This window comes from Diadema antillarum, unplaced genomic scaffold (assembly GCF_040938485.1).
Source record: "Diadema antillarum isolate AM-2024a unplaced genomic scaffold, OU_Dant_1.0 seq00001553_RagTag, whole genome shotgun sequence".
NCBI classification, from domain to species: Eukaryota; Metazoa; Echinodermata; class Echinoidea; order Diadematoida; family Diadematidae; genus Diadema; species Diadema antillarum.
The window spans coordinates 757533-769983 of record NW_027272282.1 but is presented as its reverse complement, the minus strand read 5'-3'; the positions used below and the strand labels follow the sequence as shown (position 1 = coordinate 769983).

Sequence of the window (12451 nt, the reverse complement as noted above, 5' to 3'; positions counted from 1 at the left end):
AGTCACGTTTATAAAATGAGATAGAGTTAATTCTTCAAGGTATTCAATGCGGCAACGCGCGCAGGGGTATGCAGGATACCTGTAATATTCGGCGTGTGGACTCCGACGAACGCAGATTTTGGCTAAGCAGAAATGAAGCGCACATTTCATTATGACAGCACTTTAATTGGTGTACGCAGTGAGCGGTGACCGTTCGTCCTCCACAGCGGATTCTCTAGTCTTTCAAAGACGCTCAAGACTCTCAACTAGACAATCCATGACTTGTTTCCGAAGTTGCTTATCCGAACATAACAGGAACAACAACATGAACTGAAGCATTCGTCGTTTTTACAACGCTTCATCTTGAGATGATCGCTTCAAAAATGGAATACAGTCAGCCTCGCGTTCAGGAGCTCAAGAATTTTGTTGTAATTGTAGTTTTGCTGACGCTATTGTCACCTCACATTCCACCATGTGCAGGCGATTTTCAATGCCCGTCGGCATGCAGCTGCCCTGGTAACGGGCAAATTATCAACTGCGAGCGGAGGTCCCTTGAAGTTATCCCATCCATAAATTCTGAGACCACTCACACTCTGTACTCACAGAGTAACAGAATCGACGAGATTAAAGATTACTCCTTCGTAAACGTGACACGACTCAAACATCTTGATCTCGGGAAAAACGGTATAAGTCGAATCGGCCGTAACGCTTTCGCAAGATTGTTCATTCTGGAATACCTGTCGCTCGACAAAAATCGCATCACCGACGTATTTTCAATCCACAACATGCCCCTGCTGAAAACACTAAATTTGTTCTCAAACTACATCAATGTCGTCAGTGACAGCGACTTTCAGAGGGTATCTCTGGCAAGGAAGCTCCAGCTGCATTTGCCCTATAACAATCTACGAGGTCTGGCAAACATTTCATCCGCCGTCGAAATGTTACATGCAGATTTTACCGGACTTCAATTGTTCGATCTCCACTTGTCCAGGTGCGCAGTTTACATACGGTTTGCTGACTTGAGCAACAATTTCATCAGACACCTCCCGAACTTAGCAAACATGGTGTCTCTCGAACACCTGATCATCGACCGAAATCTTATTCACACTGTTGATTCGAACCTGCCACCTTCTCTTTCAGATTTCTTCATAAGAGAAAATCTGCTCACCGCTATACCTGACATCTCTCACTCTCCAAATTTGATAGCTATCGATTTAGGAGGAAATATGTTGAATCTTACCCAAAGCACTGCAAATGTTAGTCATTTGCAAAGCCTGGCTCTGCATACAAATATCACGGGAAATAATTTCGTACGGACACACTTGTTCTTAACCTCTCTAACTTTAACGGAATGTAGGTTAAGCGGAGTTTTCTTATTCAATGTATCAGTGACTCCAAACCTTAGAACTTTGAATCTACAAGGAAACGATATCACGCGATTTGAAGCTTACGCATTTTTAACCGATGACGTTCGCCTTTCTATATTAAATGTCGGCACCAACAAACTAACTGAAGTTGCATTTTTATCTCATTTGAAGAACGTAGAGTATTTCATGGCTCAAAACAATGTCATTGAGAACTTGAACCATTTCCAGGGCGACGGCCATTTAATGAAAATCCTTGTTCTAGCAGGGAACAAATTAACCGTCTTAGAACACGACTTAGAATTAAGTTATCTAGTGTTTGCTGACTTTGATAATAATCTCATATCGTATATCAAAGATGATTTTTGGAGAGGATTTCCCTCGCTTTTGAGACTATATCTTGCAGGGAATAGGTTGACACGTGTCATAGCTATGCCGACTTCTCTGAAAACTCTGCATATGGAAAACAATCTCATTCAATCAGTGGAAGAGCTGAAAAAGCTAGAAGTATTGGAAATTCTAAATTTGTCTGGTAACAGATTGCGCAGATTCGCAATCAGAGAGTGCCCTTCATTAGTCGAATTAGACTTAGGTAACAACGAAATACAAACGATGGCGGATGTTTCTTTAAGGGAGGTACCAGATCTTAAAAGACTTTACCTGTACGGAAATCGCATCGATTCAGTTGGGAACAACTCAGTGTTCAATAGTAGAGTGTTTTTTGTTTTCGATGTTGGTGATAACCTCATTTCTGAACCAGGTGTTGTTATCTCTGCGAATTCATTTCTAGGTCAAAGAAATCTTATCTTTGCTTTACCGTATTCCTTCTTCCATAAACTTAGAAGCGCGGACGTTTCCTATAACCTCCTTACGCATCTTGACGATACTCATTTTGCAGGCGGAGGCACGTGTATCTTGAAAGAGCTTGTCATAGATTGGAACAGACTAACTTACATTTCCAGCCCAGCTTTTAAATGGTGTTCATCATTCAATCGTCTGTCCATTCAGAATAACCCTCTTACACAAGTATCCGGATTCCAGGTTCTTGTGCAAGATTTAATTGCAATTAAACTGTCTAACCTCTGTTTAGACGAGTCTTTACGCGTCTTTAACCATAGTCATGTTCAGAATGTCAATATGACTAATATGACACACGAAACCAATAATAGGTTCAAAACAATCGATTTAAATCTGTCGCTACCAGAGTGCAGATTTTTAGCTTTAACTCAATCGGGTCTCATCCGTATGCCATTTTTATATGCCCCCTATTTAATGACACTGGTTTTGTCTTACAATGAGATTGTGTCTATAAGTCCACTCATGTCAAGCAGAGTGTTCGGTCTTGCCTCTCTACATCTCAATAAGAACCATCTGACCAGCATTCCAGCACGGTCTTTTGCCAATTGTTGCCCCTCTCTCGACGAAATCGACATCGCCGACAACGACATCAGATATATCGAGCATTCGGCGTTCTACGGGACCATTCTCGCAACCGTACGACTAGACGGCAATGAATTGATGACGACTTCTCCGGGAGGTTTGAGCACTTTCCTCGCATTGCGTTTGGCCCGGAACCCATGGCGGTGTGACTGTGAGATTGTGCCCTTTCGAGACTGGCTCCTCCGTCAGTTGAAAGGCTTATCTGATTCTATCGTCTGCTCCACTCCACTGGCGTATAAAGGCATTGATGTGAAGCATGTGCCAATATCTAATGTATGCCTGGCAGGACCACCGGCACGAGAAGTCTTTCCTCTGAATTCAGATGTTTTGTCGATGAGCTCCTCCGCATCGCCTTCTATCGGAGGTGATACCTTTGAACGATCTCTCACAGCACTGCTGCTAGTGTTGCAGATTATTTTCCCCTCAGCTGTTCCGTTCTCAAGTATTTTTTTTTAATTTTAGTTTGGAGCACATAAGGGAAATTGATAGTTTATAATAATCATAATTGATACATGTTTTATGGCGTCTTCGGTAGAAAGAAGATTATCGAGCAGATCCAAACGTGCGCTGTTAGTGGTAATCGTGAGATTTAATTGACATCGTATTTCTTTGCATCGTTAATTGCAGTGCTGTTGCCATTATGTATATTTCAAAGAGCAAGTAAGTTGTCTATCAACAATTTATGGCCTTTTTACACTAAGATCATGACACTTGGCTCTTCCTGTTTGCCATAATAATTATATTACATAAACGTGTACACCTATGGGTTGAAGGGTATATGCACTCATGTTACCCAGGTTGCCCCAGTTTGCTTGGACAGCCTCACTGCCTACTCTACGAAAAAAGTGACATTTTAATGAAAGGATACTATAGAAAGTGATAAAGTGGCTTTGAATATTATAAAAATTTACTTCTTCTGTCATGGCGTATCTTGGCGTATTATGCCAGCAAAAACCCTGAATCGTGGATGCCAAGTTTGTCTGATCAGTACTAATCATACGACCGAGTCAACGAAAGTCATACACGGAAGTACAACATTCTATAGATGCAACAAGAAAAACATGAAAAATCGAAAGACTTTTTTCTATCTCCCCATAAGACAGATAAATGTGTTTGATTAGACAATGAACATGTAGAGAAAACGTTGACAATATGAATGGCCTGATTTGAGTTTAATATGGACATTTTCGTCGTGGTTGGTGTTACCAAGTTTGCTCCGAAAATTTGACTCAGGTTATCACTTTTTTTTTCAATGATATTTTATTGATTTCATTCAAATCAATCATAAATCAACCCATTCTGGGTGTAACATGAACATAAAACGGTACAAATGCCATTCAAAAGACAAATCCATTACCAACTTATACTGCCCATCATCTCCCTTCAAACATAACAACTCGATTATAAATCAACCTACTGACCATTTCTTCACGAGAAAGTATTGACATGTACAAAAAAAAATGTATATATATATGTATCTTTGACTATGGTATACTTATACTGCCAATCATCTCTCTTCAACATAACAACTCGATTATAAATCGAGTATGTAAGGGTATATATATACAAGGGTATATACATAAAAAAGCAACAAAAATACGTTATACAAAACTAGAATGAAATCATTTCATTGAAATCAAATCCCCATCCCCACCAACCCCGATGCACTCAAACCTATCCCACACCCCCACCACAACCCCAAACACATACATCCACAACCACCACACACATACACCCCAAACACCAACACACATACACACCAACACCAAAAACGCACATACACACATACACCCCACACACAAAACACACCCGAAGCGATACCACCTTCCTTCCTAATGAAAACGACTTCCAAATGTTGATTGATACATACAACATACAAGCGTGTAATGGCCGTATGCAGAAAAGCATCGTCCGCCCGCACCCAAATACCGCTCCAAATACCCATTCAAATTCACCAAACAAAACTCATCAAACTCCTAGCTGCGGACAAAATCCTATAACTTTTACACCACCAAAAACGTATCCCTCCCCGCGCGCGGCCAATGACACATTATATTGCCTTCACCACTGCTAACTACACTGTACTAATAAAAAGAAAAAGAAAACAAAACAATACTTAAGCTCTCGTTTCAGGAACATTTTCTCATTTCAGCAAATGTAATCCCAACTTATTTCTTTTTATAGCAATTTCTTTTTCTTCATCCCGAAAACTTATTATTCTTTTACAAATTTCCTCCAAAGTAGGAATTTTTCCCTCCGACCTAGATCTAAAAATGATATATTTCAAAATAAAAATTATTGTATTATAAAATTTTACTTTTGGATCCCTTCCCGTAACACCAAAATGAACGTCTCTCCACTCTATATTTCGAAGATCTGCCATCTCAAACCTATCTATCACTTCCTGCCACAAATTCTTAACATACACACAATCCCAAAATAAATGTTTATATGTTTCTACCGATTGCTCACAAAAAGAACACCGGTTATTTGCAACGAAACCAAACTCAAAAAGATTTTCCTTTGTATAAACAACTCCATGTAATAATTTATACTGAAATTCCCTAAGTTTTGTTAGAAGTGTTGTCATTCTTGGTCTTAAAAATATATGTGTAATTTCCTTTTTCGAAAAAAAAATAATCATTTTGGCCATCTTTCATTCGTAAAACATACAATTGCTGTAAATTTGTAACAAAGAGTTCATACACCTTTCTAAATGAAACATCTTTCAATAAAATTACATTCTCAAAAATTTTCAAAGAAATATTATATTCCTCTTTATCAACAGAATAAAAATCATATATATTTCCCTCAAATTTCTGGCTTCTTACAACAACCTCCCCTATTTCCCAAACTTTAACTATATTTTCACTATCTAATCCTAACCTGTGAAAATATACTGCTGATCTCATACGATCTTTTTCCAAAATTTGCTTCACTAAATAAATATTCTTCCTATATAAATTTTCACAAAAAATCTTTTTCCCTTTACACAAATAATCCTAATTATTAAAAAAAAATTGGATTAATCTTGCCTTCTTGATAATTCCGGTTATTCTCCATCTCTCTCCATGCCCTCAAAATTTCTAAAGAAAACAATGGTACATTAAACTTTAGAAATCGTATATCATAATTGCACAAAAATATGAATCTTCCTCCCGCAGTCCTAAAAATATAATCAAAGAAAAGTTTCCATCCCATGAGCTTCTCACCATATAACAATCGCTTCAACCACATAATTCGTTGACTCTTAACAAACAATTCAAAATTTGTCATTCTAAGACCGCCCTCACATAATCCTGATAACAAATAACCCTTTTAATTCGATCTTTACCATTCCATATAAATTCAAAACAAATTTTATTGATATCTGCCACTACCCACTTTGGAACCTCTATTGATGAAGATACATAATATAATTTAGACAGAGCAAATGTTTTGAGCAAAAATATTTTTCCCATTACAGTCAAATCTCTTTGTCTCCACCATCCCAAAAGTCTTTTAATCTTACTCAGTATCTCTTTATATAATTCATTTCTTCTCTGACCTTAATATCCAATGCAAAATACACTCCTAAAATCTTTATTTCAGTTACATTACCCATGGGTAATCTTTCATATTCTCCCTTTTTCTTCCCTATACTCATTACCTTTGTTTTATCAATATTAACCTTCAAACCACATAATTCATAAAAATCCTTAAATATTTCCTGTATTCTGATAATTGATGACCTATGTCTAATAAATAAAGTCATATCATCAGCATATAAAACTTGTCGAACCTCAAAATTCTCAAACTGAATACCTCTAATCCCATTATCCCTTCTCACCGCCTGCGCCAGAATTTCCATTACCAATAAAAACAAATATGATGATAATGGGTCGCCTTGCCTCACCCCTCGCTTTATATCAAAATAACCTGTCGAAACACCTCCGTTCATAACACAACTACTTATTCCATTATACATGATTTTCACCCAAGAACAAAACGACTCACCAAACCCAAATAATTCTAACACCTTAAACTAGAGAGGGGCCGTCAAAGGCGGCAGACCCACGCCTTAAGTACAAAGTCGGGGTAAACATAATGTGCATTCGGTCATCTACCAGAATTCGGTCACGTAATTGCTAGTGTGCTTTATCACCAGCCAGTGAGTTCTACCAAAGATCGTACACTTCAGTGTACGCGATCTTTGGTTCTACAGTCACATCACACGCAAATCACATCATTTCACATACGGTAACACTCATTCACAACAGGAAAGTCCTTTAGTCTCCTCCCAAAATCCATCGAAAATCCCAAATTCCATCGTCAAGTGCAGAATCGGAACTTTTCCAAGCGGGCGCGAATTAAGTCCAGTTTTAAGAGTATTGTCTACGCGACGGGTCGCCGAAAAACGCTAAAAATCGAGAAATACGCCGTTTTCTTTCGGGATATTTTGATTATAGCAAGCCGAGAGTGTGATGATATCAAAGGTCGTATGAGTGTACGATCTTTGATGGTATCCACAAAAGCGCAAAAGGAAAACAAAATTTACGTACCCCCTAGCTAGGCAATTACCCCTATGATTAGTGTCTACGGAAATTATTCAATGCAAGGGTTGAATGCAAATGTCTACTGCACCAGTATTCGGTCACCAACGAGCGCCGCAACGTCCCCGATGCAATTTTGCACCAACAGTGTAGAGCGCGATGCATTTTCAGCGGCCTTGCACACGCATTGACATTGAGCGCGCATATCGTGCAGTGTGACTGCGACCGAGCAAATGCTCCTCCAACGAAAAAAACAATCAATGTTAATTTGAAAAATCATCAAAATACGGGCCAGTTTGTGACGACGGAGAACGAACTTTCATAAATCTAAAAGGACATAGTCTCTCAAACAGGCCTAAACGTAAATTTCGGAATTCTTACGAACATTTGAGCAGCGAAGTCGGATCGTTTGAGAGTTTATGTTTTCGTATGGTAGCGGAAAATCGCAAAGTGAGAAACGGGAAATTTTCGGAGTGGTCACTATACCATAGGGTCAAAACTTCAAGGTCACACAGAATTTGCAAGGGTCAACCGATTATCACCAAAATCTAATCGATTCTTTCCTGGCATTATCCAAACATCCCCTGAACATTTCGTGCAAATCCGTTTACCCGTTGTCTTGTTATCTTGTACACAAACAAACAAACAAACAAACAAACAAACAAACAAACAAAAAACAAACAAACAAACAAACAAACAAACAAACAAACAAACAAACAAACAAACAAACATACAGAACCCTTCACATAACCCCCTGCCGATTTTCATCGGCGTGGGTAATAAGAATTTGTGCGAAACTGAATCAAACGCTTTTTCAAAATCAACTGCTATCAAAATTTAATATGCCTCTTCTTCACAGTAATTATTACAATAGAAAATCATATCGTCTATCAAACGCAAAGCCTCACCAATATACCTGTTTTCTATATAACCAACTTGATCCAGATGAACAATCTCATATAAAACTCCTTTTATTCGCTTTGCCATTATCTTAGAAAGCATCTTATAATCCGTGTTCAACAAAGTAATCGGTCTATACTTCTTTATAAATAATGGATCTTTGCCCTCTTTTTCAATCAATGTTATTACACCTTGTTTTTGAGACGTTGCTAAACAACCTTTCTCAAAAGCTTCATTGAAAACTTCAACCAATAAACTTCCTATTTATCACACACACACACACACACACACACACACACACAAAATAAGTTGTAGTATTCTTCTTTTTTTTTGACACGATTGCTTATTCAAGAACTCCTCTCTCTCTCTCTCTCTTTAGTTCTACTGAGTCTGACCTTGCATAGGATGTCGCTTTCAATAAAATTGTCTTACTTTTGCCAATTCTGATTTCAGTTTTGGTGTGATACTGGCATAGTTCTCGAAATAATCAAACCGTAAACTATAAGTTTGCTGGTTTTTACGTATATACAACTTGCGATGTTTCCATGATTGCACAATGGATTGTAGCTTCATGGATATTATGGAAACAAATTAGTGTTATTGGTCAGCATTTCGTGACTATGCCATGGTTTGATTATTCTTGGGCTAAAAGTGGATATTCCAAGCAGTCTACTGCTGACAGTGCCTCTTATTTCCACAAGTTTTTACCCAGTATAAAAGTGTCTAAAACAAATCAGCGAATATTAGAGAAAATCTGTCTCTCAAATTTTGTCGTCAGTTTGTCTATACCTTCGTATTTATCAATAATTATGTGACAAGATGACTTTAACTGTCGTCCATGTTTGGCATGTTTGCCATGTATTCAAACTCATCCATGTATCATAATTTCGTGCTACATCGCAGGAGTTCATGCTCGAGTTCCATCACGTCTATACACAAACCTTGACCCATATTTTGAATGAGTGATATATTTTGAATGAGTGATATATTTTGAATGAGTGATATATTTTGAATGAGTGATATATTTTGAATGAGTGATATATTCTGAATGAGTGATATATTTTGAATGAGTGATATATTTTGAATGAGTGATATGATATATTTTGAATGAGTGATATGACATTATGGAAATTCACTGCAGCATTGCCTAGTATAGCTTCGAACTTGAGCTTGATCTTGAACTAATTGCTCGGTATATCCAGAAAGGCGATTCGTCATTTGTCTCCAAAAACAATTAGTCACGAAGTTCCAATTCGTTGAAATGAGAGGTTCAGATTTTAGCTTTTTGGGATAATTGGAAACAAATCATGAAATATATTAAAGAGCACATAATTCTAAGAGAAATTCAAGTCTTATTTGATAAAAATCGGTTTGAAATAGCTGATATATCCAAAACCAAAATAAAACAAAGTGGTGCCAACAAAAGGTGGGTCCCACCCTTAATCAGGATCTCTTCATTTTTGGATATCTCAGCCACTTCAAAATCATTTTTCACCAATCAATTTCAATGTTACTATGAATTCCTCTCATAATTGTATGCTCGTACATAATTAATAAAACAAGCTGTTTCTCATTATCCCACAAAAAATGGGGGGGGGGGAGAGAAGTCCTAGCTTAACCAAAACTATATCATCCCTTTAAATGTTACATGATCAAATGATGTTTGTAGAATAACATCTCAGGTATAAGTCACAATTGTCATGTTACCCTTAAGTTACTTCAGTTCCGGTTGTTATTCAACCTAAAGCTTATGAAGGTTATATCTAGTCGATACTTCTGTGACGAGTTATGTGGCTTTCATTTAAATATATATTTTTAAAACATGATACATAGTTTCTTTAAAGATTTGCTTCTATATGTCATATGCAATGTCGGTTTTGTCTTCATTACATTAAATTGTGGATGACCGTTGTGTGATATATCTTTAACTTTCACTGGCGTACAAAATTCGAAACTAAAAGCTTCAGACATCTTTTATGACATTCTAGAGGCGTAATCTCTGTATATCAATATAAATCTTTTCATTATTGTCCTCTTTCGGCATAGAAATCTCTTGTAGCATTACAAAAATCATCACTAGATAATTATGCGTTGTTTCAGCATCGATGAATTAGCGCTAGCCCTTTGTCGGTGCAGTATGAGTGATGCAGAGCAGTAATTTCTCATTAGAAATTCGTATGGATTATGTGTGTATTAAGAATATATCCCTGGATGGATCAGAAACTATTCATTGCGATGCTAATATATATAGTCTGTTTACCCGTCTTGTGATCAAACCCACGTCCTCGGCTGCCCCAAACTTCTTTCCATATTCTATTGCTTCACCTCGTTTGAAATACCTTGGATAATCTTAGTTTGCGCGAAGGCATAAACACATGCAAATGACATTTACAACCATGAAAGTTTCATAAGAATCATGCTTGCATATATACGATGCATACTTTTCTGCTGTTTCTTTGTAATTAAGTTATGTTTCGTTCAATTATTTACCACTACACAATTCTATTTTGTTTTGACTTGAGAAGCAGAATTAATAATTCTGATAATGAATAAAAACTTTCAATTGGTAGTTTTACTTTGTTTTGATTCGGGGACCGTAACCGCCATTGCGAAAAAGCTAATGATCAGTCAGGATTTTGTCCACGACCCGACAGGTTCCATTGGAGTTGACATGGTTATAATCTCTATGTGATTACGTCGAATATTATTACCCATTACAGTTCTCTCTGAAGTTTGATAAGTCGTCGGAAAAATTTGTTTGAATCTTTATCGTGCTCTTGTTTCCTGCAGAAACGTTAAAGCCGGTGCATGAATAGACTCTCTCCTATATACCACTATGATGCAATTCTTTCTTCCACCTGGTCAGTGGCGTATCTAGGGAAAACGGCGCCCGGGGCAAGCGCGAACGCCCCTCAGAATTTCTGAAAAAGTGTTCAACCCCAGCCTCATCCCGGTAGGGACTTTAAAAAAAGTCCACATGATATGATTTTCAAGCACTTAGAAGGGGTCTTTTGAGAGTGGTTTAAATGTAATAAATTTTGATAAATTTTGGCGAGCTCACAAAACATGGAATTCGTGCCCCCATGCCCCCTTCCCCCCCCCCCATACGCCGCAGTGGCGATTTATACCAACAAACCGAGGACTTGAAAAAATACTCTAAATTTGTACACGCGAGTGAGCCGAAATTTGTATATTTCCGCGTCGTCATACGTTTTGTTCTTATCTTTTGATTTTGATTTTGTGTTTTTTTGCGCCCCCGAACAAAAGAAATTGCAGCCGCTGCTCCGTATAACATTTTGCCTGCTAAATACAAATTTTATAAAATGGCATGTGTAAACAGAGAAGACATTGTCATTTTGTCCACGTCATCATCACGTTTTGTTCTTATCTTCTTGGTCTTTTATTAGAAATATTTTAATACATTTTGGCGAGCGAGCCGAAAATTTTTGCATTTCAGCTTACAATCATGGAATTCTTGTGTGAACACAATAAACATTGTCATTTTGTCCGCGTCATCATCATGTTTTTTCTCATCTTGTTTGACTTGGGTTTTTTTTTGCCCCCCCCCCCCCCCCCCCTTCACTGGTCCGGGCAAGGTTTTTTTTTTCCTTCTTCTTCTTCCTCTTTTTCGTTTTTTCCCCCGTTTTTTCGTTTTTGGCGCCCCAAGGAGTGGCGCCCTGGGCACGTGCCCCCTTGCCCCCTCCCCTAGATACGCCACTGCGGCGTATGTAGGAAAGGGGGGGGGGGGGGCAAGGGGACACGAAATCCTTGTTTTGTATCAGCTCGCCAAAATTTATTTAGATTTATTTCATCTAAACCACCCTCAAAAGACCCATTTGAAGTGCTTGAAAAAGCATATCATGTGGACTTTTTTTTTTAAAGTCCCACCGGCATGGGATTGGGGTTGAACACTTTTTCAGAAATTAGGGGCACAATTTTCGCGATTGCCCCGGGCGTCGTTTTCCCTAGATACACCACTGCTCTCCTATTATGATAGAAAAATACCTAGGGAATACACGATAAACATATAGGCCTATTTGTATTAGGTACTTGTACGCACAAAACAACAACAAACAAAGCAGAAATGCAGAAATAAACTAAACCAAATCAAAACACAGGTAAACATGAAAAAGAAAATATCATTGTGGTGATTAAAACGGATATGAATACTATCACGTTGGAGCAAAGGCTGAGATAAACATGATATAGAGAGAGCTCTGTGGTAGGCCTATGAAA

General features: G+C 37.9%; 1 protein-coding gene across 1 annotated transcript; it reads left to right on the top strand.

The window, feature by feature from the left end:
• The first annotated feature begins 764 nt into the window (after nt 1-764).
• LOC139710680 (podocan-like) lies at nt 765-11031 on the top strand. Its single transcript, XM_071622601.1, has 4 exons — nt 765-888; nt 1702-1875; nt 2548-3147; nt 11006-11031. Exons 1-4 carry the CDS (start codon nt 765-767, stop codon nt 11029-11031), a joined length of 924 nt encoding a protein of 307 aa, XP_071478702.1.
• Nucleotides 11032-12451: the final 1420 nt, after the last annotated feature.

Excerpts from the sequence above, each read along its gene's own strand:
- LOC139710680 (XM_071622601.1), top strand. The coding sequence starts at position 765 with ATGCCCCTGCTGAAAACACTAAATTTGTTCTCAAACTACATCAATGTC. Across the intron at positions 889-1,701 it reads GCCCTATAACAATCTACGAG|ATGATTTTTGGAGAGGATTT; the intron begins GTCTGGCAAACA and ends CGTATATCAAAG. Across the intron at positions 1,876-2,547 it reads GGAAATTCTAAATTTGTCTG|AGTGCAGATTTTTAGCTTTA; the intron begins GTAACAGATTGC and ends TGTCGCTACCAG.